Below are 25934 nucleotides of genomic sequence, written 5' to 3'. Positions count from 1 at the left end.
TCCTTGAGTTTCATGAGCTGCCCCTACCTCTCCTGGAGAGATATACCTAGAGTTTACAATCTACCTGGAGAGAGATGGACAGGCAGAGATCTAGAAAATACCAAAATAAAAACAAAGAAACCACTGTTTTGTTTTGTTTTTAAGATTTTATTTACTTATTTATTTTAAGAGAGTCTGTGTGCACGTGTGGGGGAGGGGCAAAGGAAGAGGGAAAGAGAGAACCTCAAGTAGACTCCCCACTGAGCAAGGAGCCCGAAGACAGGAGCTCAGTCCTAGCATGCTGATACCATGACCTGAGCCAAAATCAAGAGTTGGACGCTTAACCAACTGAGTCACCCAGGCACCCCTACCCATTCTCCCCCAAAAAAACCCTGTCTCAGTGCTATAGTAAAAAAAATTAAGTACCCATTACCATCCCTAGTACACAGACTTTTCAGTAACCAGCCACATATGGGAGCAGAGAAAGTGAGGGGAAGCCTTATCAGGAAGTGTTGACACAACATAAACATGGACTGTGGGCACCAAACCAAGTAAGGAAACCACAATTATACCATTCTCGATTTGGACGCACTTCCATTTTAAAATTTCCAGATGGGAAAGTCGGTGGTGAGATGTGACACTGAAAATCTCTACAACTCCCTCCTTCCACAAACCCGCTGAAAGGTGGGGACAGGGAGCGGTCACCACACTGAAGACAAATCTTAACAACACTAAAGCTCTCTCCATGGAAAGTCTCCCCATCGCTGCATTTTTTTCAGTAACAAAGATGTTGTCAGAAATGACAATTTTTTGTGTCCCCTGGTGATGCCTTGCTAGCATTCAGTTATAAGCCATAAAGCAGGACTAATTTCAGCCTGTCAGGAGTCTCGCTAATGCCCAGTTTCCCCCCAGAGAGAATTCCTGTCAAATCTAATGAGAGCTCCAAAGGCCCTCTCTACAATATAATGAGCACTTAGGCCATGCTGGTGATCAGGCGGCAAAAAGCATCAATTTGAGCCTGGCTACACCCTGGGGGCCAGACGTCACCAGTTTTAATAAGAATTATGATTACTAGCTGCACCAAATGCCTCCTCAGAACTTATTATTAATGTGTGACATTCAGAAGGATGTTTTTCAAATGTAAGGCCACTTTAAACTGAATTACAGCACTGCTTTGCACACCACTCTAGTTAAGGGTCTGTCAGCATTTACAATATAAACTAAATTTCAGGGGGCCTAATACCCTACTATGAAGAACATGGCATCTCTGAGCTTTTCACATTTTTCAAATTACTGAGCAAATTATACACAGCATATTATTAATGCATACTGGCTCATGGATGGACAATATTACCCACAAAAGCCCAATAGTGTATAGAAACTCATTAGAAACCTATTTTCACACCATGGGGCTCCTGACCCTCTTCGCCCCTTCTTCCCTTTTCCTACTCGATGAAGAAGAGGTCATGTAACCATGTAACCTACAGGAACCCAGAAGAATTACACACCTCCTTTACCTCCCCAATAAATCCTGTACCAGCACACAGCATCACACAGAGGTGGTGTTTCCTTGTAAGAGTTGAAGTTATTAAATCCTTTGGGTTTATAACTTTAAGAAAAAGCTCAGTCTCCTCTTACCCTTCTAGACTCCTTGTTAACAAAAAATGTGCCTTTGGGTAACTTAAAAAAAAAAATGTGACAGGTTACAACCCCTTCACCCAGTTTATTTGCATAATTCATTTAAATAACCAGAGATCTTCTGGCCTGAGTACTATCAACAAGTTACAACTGCCTCCATCAGGCACTAGCCATTGAAACACACAAAAAAAACAAAGGCACAAACCAATGTAATCTGGGCTACCAATTTTGCAAATCGGAATAAAATCAGCATTTTTAAAGGCCCAATTATATTATTAATGAAAGGCCTTGAACCTAACTGTCCCTTTCCAAACACATATCTGAGAACAGATCTAATGTACATGACTTAACATTATGAAATCTATGATGAATTAAAAATCAAAGAGTGTGGAGTTACAAAAGCAGAATTCAACTCTGAAACACACTTGCTTAATGAAAGTCTTTGAATATAAGGAAGATCTGAAAGCTGAACTAATCAATTTCTCCACTGTGCCCCAGCCGGTCAGCCATGCTCTTTAATTTAATGAAACAAGGGTTTGAGATGAAATAGCACATATACATCAAGTAAGAATTGTATTGTTGCACTTTGAAATGTGTCCAACTGTGCAACTTCATCTGATGATAATTTTTTAAGAGGCAATCGATTTCTAAAAGACTTATTGTACCAGCGTCTTGATGAAAAAGTGAATGTCAGCATATCTCCAGAATACTTACACCCTGCCATTAATGCTTTCTTTGGCAGACAATGACTACTCAATCGAGGGTCCTTTGGGCTGAGCAATCATTTAGCTTTTCTTCTCTTACGAGGTCCTTAGTGCCTTGTTCCAGCTCAATACTCTTTTTATACACCATTATAGTAGCCATAAGTGTGAATTTTATGGGAACTTGCAAACTCATAGTCATAGCTAGAGCTTTCCAGTCACTAATCTTTTCATGCTTTTAAAACCACTAGGACTGAAGCGACTCGCAACATATGCTGCGCCCATAAAAGAATGCTTTTTTACCTCCAAATCTACATCAACTGAGAAATCTTCCAAAACGATGTTTGCTAATAAGTCATTAATCCTGAGTGTCACTTTATGCAACCCCAAAGCATGAAGAGAACTCCACAGTTAGTCATATATGACATTTAACCTGCTAATGGAACTCCTGAATATCCTCTTTTCCCTGCAGAACCACACTGCTGTCCAAACCAGGAAAAACACCAAGCTTTTCTGAATTGCAGAACCCTACGGGATACCCAAAACTTTCAAGAGGAGAATAAATCTACCCATGTGGAAAAGTCAACTCAGAGACTCAATTTCTATCAGCCTAGAAACAGGTTGGTTCACATTTCCAAAGCACCTCTCATCTAGTCATTTAAAGATTGTGTAATTGTCAAGAAGTGACCCTTCAGCAAAATACTACCACCAACTCACAGGAAGGGAAACTAAGGCAAGAAAATGGCATACGATTCCCCCCCCCCCCAACCAACCGAGGACAAAGCCAGTTCTATGGAATCGTAATGACTGATTTCTCATTTCAACTGGAGATTTAACTAAAGCTTACCTGTTTATGCATTTCTATGTTTAATCCATATGACATTTCATAATACTGCAAAAAGAAAAAAAATCAAGCATTTCGTTAACTCACGTTTTGCAATATTAGGAACACATATTTGCTAATCTTACATAAAAAGGAGAAAAGTCTAATCTCTGATACCTACCATCACATAGTGCCTCTGCATTTCTGTCTTTTCACTTGCCAGTTTCTCACATTCCAATTTAAGGCTACAAAAACAAAACAGGCAACTTAATGTAAACATTATGTCACTTGTTTTAACATCTGCCTCACATATTTGCACTTCAAGTAAAAACACAGACGAATTTAGAAAAGTCATAAACTATCTAGGTAAACATGCAAAAGCTTTGTCCTTGCATTTAACAGGGAAAAGGGGTCAGGTGACCAGTACAGGTTCTCCATTACCTACTATTCTCTTTCTTCTTGGTGCATACCTGGTCAGGTGCCAAGAATGAAAAATCTGTCAAAATCTCTGATCTACGCAGAAGACTGATTTCTCCTCCTGCTCATCTGTTCACTCCTACTTCCCCGCACCAGTCTGCTCCTTTGGACTCCACTAAAATCTGGCTTTGGCACAATTTCCAGCATCAGACATAGGCTGTCCCCTCTCTGCCAACTCAGTCTCTAGGTTTGAAAACTGTACTTGTAAAGTTACTTCTACAATTGTTGGTCCCTTTTAAAATCTTCAGTTTTTAAATCCCTGCCAAAATATGTGAAGTAGCTACTGCAATAAAGTGGGTTGAAGTCCTCTCTGCTTGGTAAACACAGTGTGGGCAGGTATGCCTCAAGTTCCAGAGATTATTCTCTTCAAGCAGACAAAAGTTCAATAATCAGAAAAACCTCTGACAAAATAAGAAAATTCACACCCAAGCATCTGTGTGCTTGTTCTCAAGCATGACAAAAATAAAAACTGTCATTACACAGTTATTTCTTAGCTTTAATCAGGGAAGGCTTCATAGGAACAAGGGAAGTAACTAACATTTCTGGAAAATCCACTATGGACAGGATGCTTTACAACACTCTTCATTTACAAACCTTTTGAAGTAGGTCTCATTAAATGAAGAGACTAAACCGGACTCCAGTCCCCTGTCCTGCCCAAACCAACCCAGAGCCACGCCAAAGCAGTGGAGCTTTCCCTACACCTATCCACATCCCTCTTCACCACCAATGATGGGCACAGCTAACAGCATGGAGCCTTCCATAATGGACTTTGCCTCAGACAACACAATCCTCTAGTATGGCAAAGTGATTTCAACACTGGCTCTGCCTCCCTAAACCTGCACTCCAGGGCTGGGGCATCGACTGAACCAAGGTTTCAGCTCAGCCTGTTGCAAAATAAATAAACGAAGTGCAAATATTGACGGTTCTCATGCAACTCCTAAACACTCAAAAGAAAAAAAAAAAAAAAAAGACTGCCTGGAACAGCAGCAAACGGGCAAAAGGGAAACAATGGTAGGAGGAGGAGACTACAGCACAGGCGGCCCGGGAAGAACCTGGAAAGGGGGGTAACATGAATGACAGGTCTTAACTGCGACTCCACACGCCACCGCCTGGACGCAAGTACTAAGTACAGCCGCCACAGCCACCAGGCTGGGCGAGGAGGGGCCGGGGCTGCCCCCGGGCTACCTCTCTCCCCACGCTGCCGGACACGCACCTGTGATATTGGGCCTGCAGGAACTGGAATTCCTCTTTAATCCGGTCCAGGGACTCCGGGATAGTGAACTTGAAGGGCTGGCCTGCAGCCTGGTGCGGCGTCTGGGGGCGACCGGCGAGGGGAACCGAGGGACAGGGATGCAGGTAGAGAGATAAAACAGGAAGTCAGAGGACGGAGAAGTGGGTGGGACATAAACAAAAAATAAAGTTAGAAGTGGCGGAAAACGGAGCCCTGAACTCGAGTTTGCTCTGCACTTTATGCGGGGAGAAAGCGGCCCCTGGCCCAGTCTGGAGCCTCCAAAGAGACTCCGTGCCTCCTCCGTGCTCCAGGGCGGGTTGCTTGGTACGTGCTCCCGGGTCACCGGCTGGAGGGACAGGGGATCCCCGGCGGCCGGGGAAGACCAGGCCAAATTGTCGTCGTAGCCACCGCCCCCTCCCCACCAGGGCGATAATGACCCCGGGGATCAGAGAAGAAAAACAACTCCCTAACGCTCCCCGTTCCCAGAGTCGCCAGGGCCACCTCCAGGCGCGCCGGAACCCGGGCCGCATTGACATGTAAATAGGCGAGACTGGAAACAAAGGGGGGGGCGCCCTACCCGTCTCGGCGGGGGGAGAGGGGGGGGAAGAGGGGAAGGGGGTAAGCTGCAGCTACTGGAAAGAAACCCCAGCCTCTCCGGGCGCCCCCGCCCGCCTTGTCTAGACGTCAATTCGGAGGGGGCCCAGAGTAAAGGGGAAAAATTGAGAGTTTCAGTTTACTCCCCACCCCGGGAGGGAGGGTCCGGGACCTCCCCAGCCCAGCATCCCTAGAGGCTGGGGGGAGGGGTCCCCCACAAGGTAGCAGACACCGGTCTCCGTACAGCACAGGGAGAGCGCCTATCCCCACCCCATACCCAACCCACTCCTCTGCCCCTCCACCCAGCACCCTGCCGCGCCTCACCGGGTGCCGGCTCTGCGGGAACATCGCTCTGGCGGCGGCCGTAGCTCTGTTTCTGGGCAACTCAATTCTCCGCTCAATTTCCAACTTTAATCCCGCCGAGGAAAATTAAGCCGAGAAGCCAGGCAGAAACCGGGAGCGCTGGCAGCGTGCTGGCCACGCACGCAAGCGCGCTCGGCGGGGCGCACCGGCCACTCGGTGCCCGGCTGCTCCTGCTCCCGCCGGTGCGGGTTCCTTCGCTCAGGGCCACATCGCGGGGCACCCGGGGCCCAGCTGCACCAAAACCTGCGCGGTGACGCCGGCGCCCAAGATGAGGGCGCGGGGGCTGGATCCAACCCGCGGGCCTCTGCTGCCCCGGCGGGGAGGTGAGCGCGCAGTGACTCCGGCCGCGCTCCCCTCGGCGATCCCCGTACGCGGCACCCGTCCCGAGCAAACAAATCCAGGCGAGCTGCTTTTCTTCGTTCTTCTCCCGGTCCGCCTCCTCTCCGGGTTTTCCCCGCGGCGAGGTGCAGGTGGCCCGGCGCCCCCAGCTAACCCCACACAAACAAACCTGGAGACGTTCGGGACCGACTGCTGCGGGTCAGGGCAGCGCCTTCAGCCAGGCGCTCGTGGTTTGCCGGGAGGCGGTGAGGAGCGAGGTCCGGGCGGCGGAGGTTCCGCGCCTGGCACTCCGCAGCCTCAGCCCGGGCGGAGGAGCGCGGGATGACGACGAGGCGGGGAAAGTGCGGAGGGCGCGCCGGGAGGCGGCTCGGCACGCCCCGTGCGACCGACGTTCTGTGTTCTCCGCGGTTGCACAAACCTTCCTGGCCCGGCGGGGCTACACCATGAAGGGCAGTCCCGCAGCCGCCCGCTGCTCCTCGAGCCCGGGGCGCATCCGGGCGCCGCGCCCCGCGCGCACCCGCCCCGCACGGCCCGCCCGGCCGCTCCGGACTCTTCCTCCAAGCCCCTTCCTGGGCCCTCTTTCTTTCCTTCCCTTCGTCTGCCTCTCCGCAAAGGGCGCTCCAGCCCGCTGCAAAGTTCTCTCACGACCCGGGGGGCGACATCCACGAAATGGGGCGGGCGGGGGGAGGAGAAAGCAGGAGTGTGCTCCGCCGCTCGGCCTCCCTACCGGGCGGGCAAACTCCGCGGACAGGTCCCGAGTAGTCGCGGCGGGGGTCAAGTCGCCGCGGGCCGGCGAAGGTCCGGGCTGGTGGCACGGGTCCCGCCCGGACGTGAGAGGGTGGGGGTGGCGCAGTCGGCTGCTTCGGGGACGCGGGGCACAGGGTACTCGCCGCTGCTGCTGCTCCTGCAGCCGCCGCTCCCGCCGCCGCCGCCCGCGCCTCTCGCGCCGGTTACATTAACACGCGGTTTCACACTCCGGAGCTAACCAGCGCCGGCCCCGCCCAGCCCCGCGCGGGCGGGGGGTGGGAGCGCAGAGCCGGCGGGGGACGTGGGTCCGGGCGGTAGCGGGAGGGAATCGGGGAAGCGTGCGCCAGCCAATCGCGTGCGCCGTGCCCAACGTGGGCTGCTGACGCAACGCCTCCCCGAAGCCTATAGCAGAGCGACACTGGACGGGCCGTCCTCCCTCTTCTCTCCCACCCCATTCGCTTACCTCTCCGCCGTCTCCCCGGTCTCCCCTCCCACCTCCCCACCCCTCCTCCGCCAGCCGCGTCCTCCCGGGCTCGGTGAGGAACTGTTCCTGGAGGAGCCGCGGGACGCCGAAACTAGCCAATGGGAAGAGGCGAGACGCGGAGATTGGCACGGTGGATGGGAAGGTCGGTGGGAAGGAGAGGCGGCGGGGCCGGGCTGTCAGTCAAAGTAACGTGGGGCTGGCGAGGGTGCGCGCGAGCGCGCGCGAGCGGGAGGGACGGGCGGGCGTGCGGTCGCGGAAGCTGGGGGCTAGAGTTTGCAAAAATCCTGCCACTTGTTCACTTTTCCCTTTAATGGAAATCCTCAGATCTCGGTGAAAGTAACTCAGAGACTAACCGCGCAGTTTCTTATGGGGAGGGCGGGGGGTTGACAGTTCGAGCCAAATGCGTCTTTCAGTGCTTGCCCCTTGTTTGATGCTCCTCTTTTGAAAGTGAGGTCACATTCAAAAATTTCTCTGAGGATTGTTTTTCCTTGAGCTGCCTCTTCGTGAGAAGGAGTGGACTGTGCACTTGGTGGAAATTGCGGCAGCGCATTGCTTGGCGTACATTCCCTGGCCGTCTAAGACTAGGCTTTTTATGCTCACGCCCCCCTTTGCACCCAAGGTGATAGGAATTGGCTTTTATTGGAGCATTTCAAACGACTTTGCAAAAAAGTAGGCCTGCCTTCGTTTGGCGGGAAGGATACCCTTAGGTGCTCCCAGGGTAAGGCATGCGCGTCCCAGTCGCGGATGCGAGGCTTTTGCCCGCGGCTGGAAATCTCTGGCCGGTCCTTGTCTTCGACTTCGCTGTCTTGAGGTTAGGGGGCTGCTGAGAGTTTTAGGGGCCTTTCAGCGACATGACCACGAGTCTGTTTCCAATTACTAAAAACAAAGGGAGACAATGGTATAAACCAGCTTTGAGAACTAGGAAAGCTGCCTTTCCCGCCCTTACCCCTATACTTCGGGGAGGGGTACCCCAAGGCTGAGCGACGTAAGAAGCTAAATGGGGAAGCGTTGGGTACGTGATGTGGCTAAAATTCTTGTGAGTGGAACTTTACCTAAAAGGTATTTTGAGATTTTTAATAAATGGGGCATATTGTGTAAATCTCCAGTTTTTGTCTACTTCTCTAAATACATCACACAGCAGAAAATCTTCAGTGTTGCCCCATTTATAATTTTGTTTAAAGAACAGTTAGGCTGAGCTATTTCCACACGATTGGTGAGTGAATAACGCTGTTGTAGCCAAACAGTGGTGAGTTCTTCTGTAAGAAAGACACATCTTTGACAAGCATTCATCCTACGTTGGAATATACATAACAGGTTTTGGGTATTAATAACCCCCACGTTCTCATTATTTTACTTTCAGGGGACTTATGGAAAGGCTTTGTTTAAAGAGAAATACATTTTATTCAAAGATTTGCATTCTCAGAGACCTTTTCCTTGAAATATTAAAAGAATCATTTTAGATAATACATTTCACTGTTGGAGTTGTTTTTAAATATGCATGATATTGATTTGTCTATAATTGCATCAATCCCAAATATCAATTATAAATGAAAAATTAAAGGAGCAATTTTAGCCAGCCTGTACAAGTCCACAGTAAATTCTTAAACAAGTTCGGTATGTGGTTTTGCAGTGTTCTCATTAAGTGGGGTTGGGGAGGGGGTTATAGTATTCATTTTGCTAACATGAAGAATGAAAAGGAAGCGAGCAGTGTCCTTCTTTCCTAAGTTAAACTTAGTGATGACTGGAGCATGCTTGTTCCACCTATAGGACTTTTTGGGGTTTTTTTGTTTGTTTGTTTGGTTGTTGTTGTTGTTTTTTTTTAAGATTTTAGTTATTTATTTGACAGACAGAGATCTCAAGTAGGCAGAGAGGCAGGCAGAGAGAGAGGAGGAAGCAGGCTCCCTGCTGAGCGGACCTGGGATCATAACCCACTGAGCCACCCAGGCGCCCCTAGGACTTTTTGAAATAATATGATTCATGGGCAACAAAGCTTTGTCTTTTGGCAACCTGTGTTCCTTGAAATCTTCATCTAGAGACTGGGCCCGGTATGTCAGTCTGTGGTCAGTTCATCCCCTAATCAGCTGCAGGACTGTGGAGAAGAAACTTGGATGCCATAAATATGCCTGTGCATGCTGGGCCAGCTGGGGCAACTGACACTTCTCCCTGGCTTACTCAAGCTTTACTTTGATTTACTGGCACACACTGGTAATTGGGTTTAAACAGAGAAATTAGAATGGTATATTTTGAGACAGGAGCCTTCTGAATTCCCAATAATGTAGTATCTAGAGAAAAGAAAGAGCAATTTTAAAATTGGAAGAACTTTAACTGTGTGCATAAAGATGGTTGATTTTCCAGGGCATCCCATCCTCCTTGACAGAGGGAGAAGGCTGGGCCCCTTTTCAAGGTCATATTTTCTTGGTGATTATCATGCTGTAATAATTATAGTACAAAACTCTCATCAAACTGCATTACAAATGATGGTATTTAAACAATCAAGTAGCTTTAATCTTATGTTTTAAATAAATAATATATGTGCAGATTTTCTACAGCCTGTTTAAAAGAAAATAATCCTACTCATGAAATCTTTTAGTCTTCTATTTAAAGTCTGTTAACCATAATCTTTTTTACCTTTAACATATTCATATGTTGATGATGTTTTTACATGAAATGCTATTAAGTACTCGGTTTCCATAGAAAATTATCTCTGGGAAAAAAAAAAAAATCCCCTTTTTATCCTCTACAAAGAAACCAGAAGATTGCCAGATTGTTTATTTTATCGTTGATGCATGTATGGGTATATTTCCATTTGTTTGTTGCTGACTATCAAATTTTCAACTCAACCAGTGGCTTAAGTCACTACAAAAACTAGATGTTCTATACTGAAGACCTTCAAAACATAATAGAAAAAGGTTTGGATGCTGGTCATAAAAATTATGCATCTTTTAAATCTATTACTTTTCTATTTGAAATGAGTATGACAGTTTCTGAAGGTCACTTGTTATTTTCTCTTTCATTTAGCTGTGAGTTACTGCTTACACATTTTCTCATTTGACTTTTTTTTTTTTAAGTGAGAGTTTTCTTAAACCTGAGAATGTAGGGTCCAGAAGAATTTTCCCAGCATTGCTTTATAACTTTTCCCCTCAGCCTGTTACCAAAGAAAAGAGCAGGATGGGCGTGGGATATGCAGAAGAGAAAGCAAAGAAAGAAAAAAAATCAGTAGCAGATCCATGCAGCAGTAAAACCTCAAATAAAATCACATCCAAAGAATCTCTTGCGGTTTCACACAATATGGTAAAATTAGAGATTGCAGGAAACCAACTAAATTAAACTGGGAGCATTTGAAGAGAAACGAGTAGAGTTTATGAAAATGACACGTTGACTGACCAGTATACTTTTTTATCAACAATTTCTTTGTTAAGATGCAGATCAAAGGAACCTGCATATGTTTTCATTTTGTTCTAACTAGAAAATTACATCCAGATGTTTAATAGGCATTTGGTTGGTTTTTCAGCATTGATTAGATATGTTGGTTCTGTTTGCTTACAAGTGTAGCCGGATCATTAGCTAATGCAAAGAAATGTTTGCTGTGAGTTGCTAATTAGGGCTTTTGGAAACCCTCCATGCTCAAGAACAATTTGTACAGTGGCCAGATGAACTTGAGGGACTTGAGGAAGTTGTTTTCCCTTCTCTGTCAGGGTGGGGAGAAGCAGACAGCCCCATTTCCTAATCTCTCTTTGCCTATGGGGATTGGGATGCTATCCCTGAGGATTAGAGTGCAAATAAATTAAGAAGAGACCACACAGGCACTCCTAAACACAGAGATAAACGTGCCTTTTCTGGAACCACCACCATGTTGTCTTGGGTGTGTGTGTGGTGGGGGGCGGGAAGCGAACATCTAAAATGCTGAACAGTAACATGAGGAAGATGCTCATTGCTAATGTTATCAAATACACAGTCTTTTTAAGTATACTTTAGAGACAGATGGGAAAGCCCTTTATGATAAACGAGTGTACTTGAATTCATTACTGTAGTACTTATAATTAAAAATGTCTCCTTTGCAATTGCATTTACTTCTACGGGGTACAAGAGCTTTGGAAATGGAAGGCTGGGCTAGGGAAAGGGACGGAGGGAATGGAATTTTGGAGCCAAGGATGAGCCTGGGAGGAAATGCAGTGTTTACTTTCACAGCCACTCATTTGTTTACCTTGTTAAGGCCCCAAAACTTGGAGGAGGTTAGCCATTCACATGGTATTCAAATAAACTGTTTGAGAAGTGAGGCACCAGGCGGATACACTTCTTAGCTGGCCAATCACATTTTTTAAAAACACTTGGCCTGCAGAAGAACACCACCTTGGTGGAGGCTGAACTTTTGTTTATTTAAGTCTATATTTCTAGAGAGGTACCAGTCCAAAATAGCGTGCGTCCATAAGCCCTTACAGAAGTGCACCCACAAATGCCGCTGGAGCATGTTCTCCTGCATATGTATTGATGCCCCCTTCTAGGCCTGTTTACATCTTATGCACATGTATGGCACACTCCCATGTGTTCACATAGATTCATGATTAGTTTTCCTTGAAATCGTTCAAGCAGAGGACCTTTCTGTCAGAGCTCTCCCAAGTCCTTGCACACTTCATAAGCGGAGAGTGTTCTGGGGCAAGATCAGGTATTTCCTGGAGCTCAAAGCACAATATGCCAATGTGTCTCAGTGAAGTTAGCAAGCCCCTGCCTTTTTTAACCAACTCTAAAGATTTTTTTTTTTTTCTTTGACACAGAAAGAGAGAATACAGGCAGGTGGAGTGGCACTCAGAGGGAGAAGGACTCGATCCCATGACCCTGAGATCAGGAGCCCAACTGAAGGCAGATGCCCTACTGACTAAGCCACTCAGACACCCCTAACCCATTCTAAGTTCTGATAAAAGTTGAGATAATACACTTTTTTTTTTTTTTTTAATTCTTTCAGTTTAGCCTTTAGCTCAACAGAAGCCACAGAATCATTTGGTAGGCAAAAGGAAGTTAAAAGAAGCATCTTTGCTGATCCTTCCTACATGTTCACATAAAACAAGAGCTGACTTTGACCCCTGAATGCTGTCTGCGATGACCCACCATGCTGCAGACTCTGGACTTGAACCAGGACACCTCTCCTTTGATCTTAAAACCTTTTGCTTTGGCAGTATTGTTTAAGTACCTTTTCTTCTTGAAACTAGCAATTGCTTTGAAGAGTTGATACTGGAGTTCAGCTAATCTGTGATCTCTTGGTGTTCCTCATGATGAAGGCTGGTGAACTCTGGGAATAGATAAGGAGCTAGAATGCTAGACAGTATTCCAGATGTCTTTGCAGTCTCTAGAATGGAAATTCTAGGTCTAGATGAACAAGTCAAATGATATAAATACAGAATGTTGGGAAATTTCACAAAACAACTGGCCTGGGCTCTTTAGAAAGTCAATGTTAGGGGTACCTGCCTGGCTTGGTCATTAGAGCATGAGACTCTAAATCTCAGGGTCCTGAGTTCAAGCCCTAAGTTGAGTGTGGTGCCTACTTTAAAACAAACAAAAAAACCAAATAAATAAAAATGAAAAGCCAGAGTTATGGATGTGGGGAAGGGAATGGGGAGGACTGTTCCCTAAAAACAAAGGCATATGATGGAAATGTAATATGTGAATCCTTATTGGCTCCTTGTTAAAAAAACAAACACAAAAAAACCCCAGCAACTATGAAAGACTTTCTTGGGCAATTTGAATGTGGACTAGATATTAGGTAATATGGAATCATGGTTAATTTTCTTGATGTGAGAAGATTGTGGTTGTGTAGGAGGATGTTGTTCTGAGAAGATTCTTGGTAAAGCCTGCAACTTTGAATATGTCTGCAACCTCAAATAAAAAGTATGTGTGCAGAAAGAGAAAGCAAATTTGCTAAAGGGTGTACGGTCACAGAATTTAGGGATAGAATCTATCACTCCTTTAGTATTTCAACTTTTCTGTATGTTTGAAATTTTTCATGATAAAAAGTGAGAAAACCATTTCAGGGTTAGTGTTAGTTTTTTCTTCACGTGCCAAAATGGAAATTTCCTTTGTAGTTAAAAGATTGATTCATTGCAAGTTAGTGCAGCCACTTTGGAGAACAGTGTGGAGACTCCTGAAGAAATTAAAAATAGAGCTTCCCTATGACCCTGCAATTGCACTGCTGGGTATTTACCCCAAAGATACAGATGTAGTGAAAAGAAGGGCCATTTGTACCCCAATGTTTATTGCAGCAATGGCTACGGTCGCCAAACTGTGGAAAGAACCAAGATGCCCTTCAACGGATGAATGGATAAGGAAGATGTGGTCCATATACACAATGGAGTATTATGCCTCCATCAGAAAGGACGAATACCCAACTTTTGTAGCAACATGGACAGGACTGGAAGAGATTATGCTGAGCGAAATAAGTCAAGCAGAGAGAGTCAAGTATCATATGGTCTCACTTATTTGTGGAGCATAACAAATAACATGGAGGACATGGGGAGATGGAGAGGAGAGGGAGTTGAGGGAAACTGGAAGGGGAGATGAACCATGAGAGACTATGGACTCTGAAAAACAACCAGAGGGTTATGAAGGGGCAGCAGGAGGGGGTGGGGTGGGGTGGGAGGTTGAGGAACCAGGTGGTGGGTAATAGGGAGGGCACGTACTGCATGGAGCACTGGGTGTGATGCCAAAACAATGAACACTGTTATGCTGTAAATAAGCAAATAAAAATAAATAAATTAATTAAAAAAAAAAAAAAAAGATTGATTCATGATGTTTCCAGTTTTAAGAAGTATGAGAAAATGGTATTGTGTTTATTTGTTTTTTTCCTCCGGTCGTGGAAAAGCTGTCGTACTAATAACCAAAGGATTACCCACTGCACTCTAGATCCTTTAGTTCTTTTATTATTTATGTTATTTTTGTTTGTTTTCTCTATAGTCTCAAATGACCCTTAGTTATCAATTAATATGAAATGGAAATCTTTAAATAAATTAATGCATTACATTAGCAATCTTCTCATGCATCCTTTTGTGGGCCATTAAGTTCAGAATTACCAGAAAGTCTACTATAAAACAAAAAAGAAAACTTTATGAAAAATAAGGTAGCAGCAAATAAATTTTAATTTCTTCTTTCCCATTATAAATAGTAGTTCTACTGCGCTTTTTATTGCCTGAGCCTCACAGTGAAATTTATAAATTATTGGTTTGATTTTGGAATTTCCTTAATGTTTTGAAAGACAATGCTGAAACAGATGATTGCTCTGTGTACTAAGCTTTGAATATTAATCTTAAAAGAAATGAAAATAGCACTAAATCTCGGACACTGATGTTATGCTTATCTAGAATCACAGAGGCATGTATTTATGATATGCTAATAAATAAATAGTTTCCCTAAAGAGTCGTGAAAAGGGACAAGCATAATCCAAGAGCTGACAGTTAGAAGGTCCCATCTATCTTTTCTTTTTCTTTCATCGTAGCTGTTGCTTGTGTTTTTGTTTTTCCTATCACCGTTATGTTTATTGAAAGGAAAAATTTCTGTGACAGTGGTAAGCAGTTTCTGGTTGGTGTGTGAACAGATTAAATCCACAACTTTGTGCAAAAAAACTTGAGTACCTTACAGGGAGCTGAATAGGAAGATAGAGGGAGACCGGGACTTTTCACATACTGACCAATCTGTCCACCCAATATTTCTAGCCACCATCCACCTAAGCAACAATTGTGTAAAATGAAAATGATAAAAATTACAGCTTCATCCTAACAGAAAAAGCCCCTAGGGGACCAGAGTTACCATTCTGGTTTCCCCCATTCACAGCCTCCACACTTCAGAAGAACTGACAAGCTACAATTGGCACTTGGAAAAGTGTTACAAAACACTGACAAGTATTAGAGGAATGTTGATTAATGTAAACAGCCTGCCTCAAGGAATCATACCTTTCGTAGGAAAAATGATTTTTCACTTTGCATTTCTACAGAGACAGGTATCTCCAGGTAACTCCAGGGAGGGTTTCAAGAAGTTATTTGCCTTTGTTGGGAGAGGGGGTGTGATCCTATTTACATCTTTAATTTCGGAAAACTCAGAAAAGTCAATTGATACATTAAAGAGTCAACCGGTCTTCAAAAGGAAAGAAATTCAGACACATGCTACAACATGGAACAGCCTGTAGGACATTATGATCAGTGGAATAAGCCAGACCCAAAGACAACTACTGTATGATTCCATGCAGAGTAGGACGAGGAGGCACGCAGAGTAAGCAAATTCATGGAAGTTGCCAGGGGTGGGAAGGGGAAGGAATGGGAGTTATTGCCTAACAGGTACAGAGTCTCAGTCTTGAAGGATGTCCTCTGGATGGATGGTGGTGATGGCACCACAACCATGTGAATATACTTAATGCCACTGAACTGTGCTTAAAAAGGGTGAAGGGGTGCCTGAGTGGCTCATCGGTTAAGCATTCAGCTCCTGATCTCGGCTCAGGTCTTGATCTCAGGGTTGTGAGTTCGAGTCCCAGGTTGGGCTCCATGCTGGGTGTGGGGCCTACTTAAAAATTTTTTTTGAATTTAATTTAAAAAATTGTTAAGGTGATACATTTTATGTTGTGTGTATGTTACCAATCTTCTTGAGTCCATAGGATTCCTTTCTTTGGTGGTGCACCTGTTTCATAGTAGATTCTCATCCTATTCATTTCCTAAATTTGTGCTTACCTTTATTTATTGAGCACTTACTATATGTGTCAGACATTCTTCTGAGTGCTTTGTTTGTTTCACTTCATTTGACCCTCACATCATTGCTGTTGGCAAGTATCATTATCACCCATGTTTTATTGACAAGAAACCTGAAGTCCAGTACTTTCCCAGAGTCGCAGTTGGGAGGGCTGGTTTTGAACCCTGGCACTCAGGAGAGCTCACTCGGAGCTATGTCCCACAGCTGAGTACTTAGGTACCATTTCTCACTCCTCTCATTAGATCACATCCCTCATTGACCTACTGATAGAAAAAACGTTTATATGTATTTTGCCCACAAGCTTGGTAGGATTTCTCTTGGCACTTTGGAAGTAAGGTTGATACTTTAAGAATTTATATTCCTGCAAACAGAGCTAAGAGATACCTCAGGGCTCTGGAATTGTGCCCGCCAGCAGAGAAATGCAGCCACTATCAGTCGAGTGCTTTCTGACAGCACCCAATCCATACCCCAAATTGCAACAGCAGCAAAGACAGACAGGCTCAGTAGCAGAGGAATGAGGGAGACCGTGAGTCTTAACTCGATTAGGACAGGAGGGCAACGTGTTCTTATTTACAGCTTCACAAATGATAACATTTTTAAAAATAAAAATACAAAATTAGGGGAGCCCTAGCTAGTTCTATGATTAATAGCGGTTTGAGACGTCCTGATGACAGCAGACATGTAGTCAGGGCACTGGTAACACGTCTGGAAACATTTGGCCTGTTGAATGTGAATGGATTTATTTCTAGCCTCCAAAGCCCTCTTAAAATCAATGGCTTTCAAGGATCTTTGACCACGAACCATAGTAAGAAATACAATTTTTAAACTCTCAGTCTAGTTCTCTGTCTTTCCCACATGCACGTACACATAAGTCATAAGCACACGTTGCAACACCTGGTTCAAAAACACTGCTTTGAATTACGCAGTCGTACCTAGTGAGGGTTCTCCAGAGAAACCAAACCAGTAGGGGACTGAAGTTAGGAACAGGCCCATACAGTAACGGAGGGTGAGAAGTCCCATCATTTGCTATTGGCAAGTTAGAGAACCAAGACAGCTGGTGATATTATCCAGTTCAGACCACTGGTATCAGTTTTGGAGTCTGGAGGTAAGAGGACCAGGAACTTCACATCCCAGCTCAAGAAAAGAGGAGAGTTTGCCATTCCTCCTCCTTTTTATTTTATTTGGGGGCCCCTAATGGATTAGATGACGCCCACTTGCAGTGGTGAGGACAATCTTCTTTACTCAGGCTACTGAATCAAATGCTCATCTCCAGACACACACTCACAGACACACCAGAAATAATGTTTTACCAGCTATCTGAGCATCCCTTAGCCCAGTTAAATTGACATAAAGTGAAACATCACAGCTATAGAATTTTTTAATTTGATTAACACCTCTGACTTATGGAAAGCCATTAACCCCAAAACTATAATCAAGAACATTAGGACAGATTGTTTCTTTCCTTTACACTTCTTAACAATAGTAAATCATAATGCCTGCCTTAAAGTCAGTCATAGTTCCAAATCAATAGGATTCAAGGCTCTTCCGGGAATTTCCTACATATCCTTTTGTCACTCCCTGCTCTGCTAGCCCTTTTCTGCCTCCTCCCCTCCCTTCTCTGCATCCCCATCCTAGCGCCCACATCCTAGGTTACCCCTCACCTACCTCCTGGCTCACCCATATGCCCAAACCTAGAAACAAACAAAACAAAACGTAACAAACATATAATAAAAAGAGTACCAGGCTCAGAGACAGAAGGTCCTGAAATGGAATTCCTGTCTGCTTCTTACTATATGAGCTTGGCCAAACCATTTCCCCTCTCTGGGCCAGTTTCCTCACTTATAAAATCAGGATGATAGCACCAGGTTTCTCATGGTGGTTGCTAGACTGAGTGAGATGAGCCAAGACAACAGTGTAGTCCTTAACACAGTGATTGGCCCTAACAGCCTTGTTTCCTTTCCCTTTTTCTGCTGGGGCTTGATGAAGCCCCTACCTTAGCAGTTGGGGAAGTACCAACCCTGCCATGATGTGGCCTGGAAAATCACAGAGCAGCATGGATTCCAAAGGGATTTTCTGTGGAACTCTAGTCTAGGTCTGGTCATGGCCCAGTTTGCTGGGGCTCAAGAAGTGCATTATCATGGTGTTTCTTGGGGACAGGTTAAGTGGATCTCAGGGAAAGGCAGGAACCACTGACCTTGAATGCCCCCCCCAGTCCCCCGCTGCTACATTCTTGTTTCATCCTCAAGAAGAAATAACAGTAATACACATATCTTTTTGGAAGTTAAAAATGGAATTTAGGGTAGGAGGGCTATGAAAAATGATGAACAACAGTTCATCACAACATACGACAATTGCTTTCGGTGGCTAAATGCCCTGGGTTGCCCCTTTAGATAATATAATAAGAAAAAAATGTGGCTAACCAGTGAGAGCTTAATGGAATTAGGTCTCACATGTGCTCCTCTTGAATGTCACATCATCTCACCCCACAAATACAAAGTTGTGTGTTGGAAAGACCTTGAGAAACACATATGGAAATTAGGAAGTCATTTAGATATTAGTGGAACTTTTTTTAGGAGTATGATCTGGTTCAGGATTATTTTTGAACTGGGAGCTAACACTTTCCTGGAAGAGAGTTTCCTTTCACATCATCTATTTTATTTTATTTTATTTATTTATTTATTTATTTATTTGACAGAGAGATAGCGCAAGTAAGCGAGCGGCAGGTAGAGGGAGAGAGAGAAGCAGGCTCTCTGTGGAGCAGGGAGCCCGATGTGGGGCTCCATCCCAGGACCCTGGAATCATGACCTGAGCCAAAGGCAGCCGCTTAACCAACTGAGCCACCCAGGCGCCCCTCACATCATCTATTTTATTAGCAATGGCAAAGGTCTCTCAAATCTGTGAATAAGGTTTAGTGAGAATTGATGAGCCTTGTCTAAGTAAGAATCCTAATGGCTGTGGGTTGCTATTATATGGTAGAAGTCAAACTCAATTATCTTTAAATTCAACAATTCTGTGTCTACCAAGAGACTCTTTAGGACCTCTTCTATGTGTCTTTCTTCATTTGAAATCTTTCATTTGAAATCAGGCCTACTTTAGAAAGATGGAAAAAATTGAAATATAAAACCTGTGTTTATGAGAAGAGTGAAAGAAAGGAAGGAGTTTTTCTCTCTAGGTGTAGCTATTTCCAGTCTGGAAAAATTAGACCATCAGGTAACCAATCCTGGCTACTCAAATTAGGCTCAAAAAAAGAAAAAGAAAAAGAATCTTATGATTTACAAAACATAGTACATTTAGCATTGCGGTGTACAAAGACCAATCCTACCAGCTTTCCCTCCCCCATGGCAGCCATTTCAGGAAAAGTTCTGTTTGGGAAGATAGAACAAAGCCTATCTTTATGCTGTTAACAGTACTGGGCTCCCAGGATTGGAGGAGGGGAGATGGAGAAGGAATAATGAACAAGCAGGAGGTAGTACTTAGTTCTTAAATTTCACTCAATAAGAAATTCCTTCTCAGTAAGAATTCCTTCAGAGTAAAATGGGAAGGCATATTAAGGATTTGCAGTCTGTCAACTGTTATCCAATGTCTTCAAATAGGTCCTTTGAAATACACCCCTCTTTTTCAGTAAGTGTGTTCACATAATAATATGTTTGTTCACAGGCATTAGGATGACAATGGACTGGAAGGTCCATAACTGTACTGGGCTAGAATTAGGAGATTCTTTTCTAAGTATGAAGTATTCTCATTTCCATCATCCCTTTGGGTTGAGTAGAGCAGCCAAAATGGTGATGGGGAGAGGTGTGGTGGTTGGGGGGGGTGTGTTATTGTGAGTGGAAGGTTAAGGCTGAAAATGTTTGTTTCCAGTGCAATAAGCGCCTCCTTCTGTGAATCCTATCATTCACGTATCTTGAAAAATGTCCTGATAGGACAGGATACTGTATAGTTACCTAATCTCAACAGATATCCAATAAGAATCTCAAGCTAAATTTACTTTCACCAAGTTTAGCTCAGTGGTCTATGTAGAAAGCAAAAGCAACAGTTCTTCCACATGTAAAAGGAATCAGTAGGGAAAAAGCCTCTTGTTAGGACCCAGAAAAGTGCAAATCATTTACAGTTTGGTAGTGATGGTCCCTAGCAAGCCTTTAAAGCCAGTGGAACTTTGGTGGAGCAGGGTTTTTTCCCCAGCAACAACTCGTCTTTGGGGCTAAAGCCCTATTCATAGAGCTCCAGCTATAGACCTCATACTGTGGCCTTTTGGTCCTCAGTAGGCAGACATTTTCTAGTCCCTTAATTATTAAGACTTAGCTGCCACACGTCTGATTTTGGGGGTGGTTAATGGAAGTTAAAAATTTTTGAAGCGTAATCCATTTCAGGCAACAAGTTATTAACCAATGTGTTTATTTAGATATGCACTAAAATTATAATTCTCTTCTAGACCTTGAAGACATAAAGAACTATGTAAAAGTCAATTCTTCTGTCAGGGAGTTTAAGTATAACTGGGACATAAAAAACTAGTACTTTAAACGATGAGTAATAATAGTAAGAATAAACCCATAAGATAGTCCATGCTGATGTTCAGCTGGGTGTTAACATTCATTGAGCCTTGTACGAAATAGAGGAGCCATGTGTCTGGAGATGGCCTGAAGGCCTTCAGTACCTCATGTTGGGGACCCAGATTCTCTCGGCTAGCACTGAACCTGGACACTACCTATCCTCTTGGCAGGGAACCCGAATACTGACATAATTCTCTCATACAAATTAAGACTAATTTTACCAGCAGAAAGTAACTCTTATATTTATACAATCTAGAATAGAAACAATTGTGTACATCTTCATGAAAAATAATCTGGCTATTAAGCTATGCCTGGGTGACGGTTTCTGAGCATTTCCAATAATTGTTTTCTACTCATTAATTCTTTCCAAACGCTCACTTAGCACTAAAGGTGTAAAAACTAATGGGATGAAAATTTAAGTTAAAAAATTATATCCATTAACTTAACTTGGCCTGCAGTTGGTAGAGAGAGGGCCAGGGAAGACGGTCATTACTCTGTTGTAACAACGAATTACTTGGGCCCAGCTCCTGAAACGGTAGCATTCCCTGAAGCATAGTTTGGGGACTTTTCAAACTATAGCAGTGATCAGAGGGAATTTCAGTACCTGCCTGTTGAAGGAAGATGCCGCTTGACACCTTGTAGTCACCACTATCATCAACACCTTCTAACCATTGTTTCTGAGTTCCTGTTCTGAGTACTTTACATACAAATTCAGCTCTTACTCACAGTGACTCTGAAGTCAGTACTGTTATCACCTTTGATGGTTAATCTTATGCGTTATCTTGACTGGACTAAGGGGGAATGCCCAGAGAGCTGGTAAAACATTATTTCTGGGCCTAACTGGGGCAGGATTTCAGGAAGGGATTAGCATTTGAAACGGACTAAGTGAAGAAGTTTGCTCTCACTGGTGTGAATGGGTATCATCCAGTCAGCACAGGCCTTGAATAGAACAACAAAGGTAGAAGGGCAAATTTGCTCTTCCATTGATATGAGACATGCATCTTCTCCTGCCCTCTGACCGCACTGCTGGTCCTCAGACTCTGGCTGGGATTTACACTCTCACCATTCCCACCACTCCTACCATGGTTTCAATCCTTGTTCACTCTTCGACCTTCAACTGAGAGTTACACCATCAACTCTCTTGGTTCTTGGGCCTTTAGAATCTGACTGAATGACACCACTGGCTTTGGCTTGTAGGCGGCCTTCTCAGCCTCCATAATCACAGGAGCCATTTCCTGTAATAACGCTCTCCCTCCCACCGCATATCTCCCGTTGGTTCTGTTTCTGTAGAGAACCCTGACGAATACATCTCCGTTTCACAAATGGGAAACCGAGCCCCAAATCTCACAGCTAGTGAGAGGCAGGCCACGTTACAGTCAGTGTTCTTAGCCCAAAGGCCGGCTGCCTCTTGGGTGAATTACTGACCACCCCTTCAGCTAAGGCCTAACCTCTGGATTTAACTGAAGGAGCTAGACTCAGAGTAGTCCAGTTTGGAGATGTCAGGACTTCCTGTCAGCCAGAAGCATCAGAAGAACCGTAAAAGGAAGAGATCGCTCCTAAGCTCACCAACAGCAGCAATGTGGTAGTGGCACGTTTTGGGCCAGTTACAAGATTTTTTAGGATGATCAATGTCTGCACTGATTCTTCCCTGGCATCTTTTTTTTCTTTCCTTTTCTTTTCTTTTTCACCAAGCTCTCTCTCTCTCTCTTTTTTTTTAATTTAACAGACAGTTCACAAGTAGGCAGAGAGGCAGGCAGAGTGGAGGCAGCAGGCTCCCCACTGTGCAGAAAGCCCGATACAGGGCTCGATCCCAGGACCCTGAGATCATGACCCGAGCCAAAGGCAGAGGCTTTAACCCACTGAGCCACCCAGGTGCCCTTAAGCTTTTTATTTTAATTCCAGTGTTTTTTCTTCACTTCTCGCCCTTAAGGAATTCAAGACAGCTTGTAGCAAGTCTTATTCTTTCCAAGGGCCTCACAGTGTCTTTTTGGACTTAGTTTAGGTGAGTAAATGTGGGCTTTACCTGAGGCAAAGAAGAATAAAAGTGTTTGGAGAGCATGCCTGGTAGTACTTGTAGGAGAGGGAATCCCATCCCCCTCTTATGATAACTCTAAGGGAATCTGGGAGAAGTCACATTTCTGCCCCCTTTCTACCCTCTTCATGGCTACCTTTCTCTCCATCCTCCATTCTCTCCAGTATGCTCACCCGGGCAACACATTTTTTGTCGATGTTTTTACTGTTCATTAAATTTCAGAAATCATGCCCATCTTTCTCTTTTTCTCACTGTCATCGTGAAAGGCCAGCTTAGTCTGGCATTTCTGCATTCTGAAGGTGCATAGACTAAGGAGGTAAAGGCAAGTGGGACGCCTTGTTTTCAGGTCCTGGCCTTGGCCCCGTCTTCCTCTACAAATGTACCAGACATGCACTAATTTGGAGAAGGGGCATAAGGGGGAGCTGGTTAGTGCAGTTGCCCACCTAGTTCTTTCTTCCCCTTTTGGCTCTTGTTCAGGATGTGTCTATTATCTCCATCAGCAAAGATCCCTGGGGAACTAGAGAAGGCAGGGATAGGAACTGTATGTCAATACTCTCCCCTGAACTTCTCATATCAGGAGGACAATGTTAGGTAATGCTACCGCTTCAGTATTAGCAACTGACACAAGCTGAGGGAGGAGAGGCAAAGATATATGGTCCCAACAGGGCCCACGAAGGGACTGGTTGTACCTTTGTCAATATTGAATCAAGAGCCATAAAATATTTCATCTTCTGTAAGCCAGTAATCTCACTGCTGGAACTGTGTCCCGAGGAAACCGTTCAAAGTAAAACAAGATAATGGTAGGTATACAGTGCCCAGACCTTAGTTTCTAAATACCATTATCTAATAAAAGATATTGGAGATCCTTGGAGAAATGGTTGATTCAGATCTGGGGCAGGGAAACCTTTTGTTGTTAGCAGATGAGCAGTTTTGAGTGGCGAGGTAGTGAATTGTGCTTTAGATTGAGTCTGAGATACCTGGGAGATAGCTACAGGTGTTCGGTGGGGACTACACGGATAATGGATGTGGATGTAGTTCTGCGTAGACATGGGGATATAGATATAGATGGATTGCAGATTGGTAAAAGGGCCCACCCAGCAGTTCTTCCATCACTTTGGAGAAAAATTCTCTTGGGTGCTTGGTAAAAATTGCATTTTTCTGGATCCCACCTCAGGGAGTAGAACAACTGCATTCTTTTTTAAAGATTTTTTTAATTTATTCATTTGACAGAGAGAGAGCACAAACAGGGGAAGTGTCAGGCTGAGGGAGAAGGAGAAGCAGGCTCCCTGCCAAGCAGGGAGCCCAATGTGGGGCTCAATCCCTGGGATCATGACCCAAGCTGAAGGCAGATTCTCAACCGACTGAGTCACTCAGGTCCCCCAAACCACTGCATTTTTATGATATTCCCCAAATCATTTTTTGAAGCATATGTCAGTCTACAAAATATTTAAAGGATTGTGAATATGCAAGGAGCTATTGTGGGAAATGGAGAAGAGTTAGAGAAGCACGAGGAGACGTAATCCTGGGTCATATAGTGCCACATGGCCATGAAACAGAGTTTCACTGTGAAGCCCTGGCCATTGTTGTTGAGAGGGCAAAAGGGATACTGAAAGCATAAATGTAAAAAGGAAAACAACAGAAGAACAGGAGAAAATACACATAAAATTTTACCCAGTCACAAGGTAGAGACTTTGTAAGCATACAAGCAAAGGAAGGAAACACAGTATGGCCAGGTTTGACTTCATGAATGTTAAATATTTCAGTATGTCAAAAAAAAAAAAAAACCACACACATAAAAAAATTAGAATAGGCAATTCCCAAAGAAAATATAATTGTCTATATATGAAAAAATGTGTGTGAACTCATATTAAAAATGCTTTTTTTTAAAAGTAAGGTCTACACTCAACATGAGGCTCAAACAACCCCAAGATTAAGAATTATGTGCTCGGGGCGCCTGGGTGGCTCAGTGGGTTAAAGCCTCTGCCTTCGGCTCAGGTCATGATCCCGGGGTCCTGGGATCGAGCCCCACATCAGGCTCTCTGCTCCGCGGGGAGCCTGCTTCCTCCTCTCTCTCTGCCTGCCTCTCTGCCTGCTTGTAATCGCTCTCTCTCTGTCAAATAAATAAAATTTAAAAAAAAAAAGAATTATGTGCTCTACCAACTAAGCCCTGCGATTTTTATTTTTATTATTTCTTAAATGCCTTTTGAAAAAAATCCATATATAACTGAGATCATGCAGTAGTTGTTTTTCTCTGAATTATTTCACTCGGCATAGTGCCTGCAATGCCACTTTTTTTTTTTTTTTCCCAAGATTTTGTTAAGAGAGAGAGAGCACACACAGGAGTTGGGGAAGGGGCAGAGGGAGAGGGAGAAGCAGACTCCTTGCTGAGCAGGAAGCCCACTCTGGGCTCTATCTGCGCTGTGAGATGTTGACCTGAGCCAAAGGTAGACTCTTAACTGACCAAACCACCCAGGTGCTCTCTGAAATGGCACTTTTAACTCCCCAAATTGGCGACTACTTTTTACCAAAACATATAGTAATGCTCTGGCATAGAGAATAGGGAATAAGCGAAGTCTCCTGTTGTTAGTAGAATGCGTTTGGTGCAATTTTTCTGAAATGCATTTGGAAGCATATATCAAAAAGAAAATACTCCTACCCTTCGAAATCAGTTCTACTTCTAGGAACGTCTCTTTTACATTTATGTAAAAAGATGTTCCTTCCAGTATTATTGGTAATATCAACAAACTGGAAACAACTAGAGTATGCAACAGCAGTGATTTGGTTCAGTAAATTATGGAAGTCACATAATGCTATATTTTTTTCTTTCTTTTTTTTTTTAAAGATTTTATTTATTTTAGAGAGAGAGCATGCAAGAGAGCAAAGGGGTAAGGGCAGGGGGTAAGTGAAAGAGAGAATCTCTGGCAGACTCCTGGCTAAACACAGAGCCCAACGTGGGGCTTGATCTTACCCTGAGATCATGACCTGAGCCAAAACTAAGAGTTGGATGCTTAACCAACTGAGCCACCCAGGTACCCCACTGCTGTATTTTCTAAAGCTTTTACAAACCATGCTTTAGTAAAAGGATCCCAAACCTGGGCGCCAACAAGCAGCAATGGAAGTGAGTGAAGTAGTCTGGATATAAAGTGGAGACATGGAGAAGAGAACGATTGTTTTACTTTCCTCTTAGCCTTACTATTATTATTATTATTATTATTATTATTATCATCATCATTATTTTTTTAAGAGCGCAAGTGA

At 44.2% G+C, this 25934-nt stretch overlaps 1 protein-coding gene and 1 long non-coding RNA gene across 3 annotated transcripts in view; one reads left to right on the top strand and one right to left on the bottom strand.

Moving 5' to 3' along the window:
- The window catches only part of LOC123952753 (transducin-like enhancer protein 1), an 86978-nt gene extending 81076 nt beyond the window's left edge, over positions 1 to 5902 (bottom strand). Inside the window, exons 1-4 of one of the 2 annotated variants that reach the window (XM_046022189.1) lie at positions 5768 to 5902; positions 4832 to 4932; positions 3323 to 3386; positions 3166 to 3210 (exon numbers count right to left, since the gene is read on the bottom strand). In XM_046022189.1, the coding sequence (XP_045878145.1) occupies positions 3166 to 3210; positions 3323 to 3386; positions 4832 to 4932; positions 5768 to 5791 (234 nt within the window). In that variant the 5' untranslated portion in view covers positions 5792 to 5902. The remainder of the gene's footprint in view (positions 1 to 3165; positions 3211 to 3322; positions 3387 to 4831; positions 4933 to 5767) is intronic. The other variant, XM_046022190.1, reaches the window with a different exon arrangement.
- A 1307-nt stretch (positions 5903 to 7209) lies between these two features.
- LOC123952752 overlaps positions 7210 to 25934 on the top strand; it is a 28454-nt gene continuing 9729 nt past the window's right edge. The window contains exon 1 of the long non-coding RNA XR_006820705.1: positions 7210 to 7518. This is a non-coding gene — a long non-coding RNA (uncharacterized LOC123952752). The remainder of the gene's footprint in view (positions 7519 to 25934) is intronic.

The sequence above is a fragment of the Meles meles genome, chromosome 11 (genome assembly GCF_922984935.1).
Source record: "Meles meles chromosome 11, mMelMel3.1 paternal haplotype, whole genome shotgun sequence".
NCBI classification, from domain to species: domain Eukaryota; kingdom Metazoa; phylum Chordata; class Mammalia; order Carnivora; family Mustelidae; genus Meles; species Meles meles.
The sequence above is the reverse complement of the archived record's forward strand: the minus strand, read 5'-3'. Positions and strand labels throughout refer to the sequence as shown.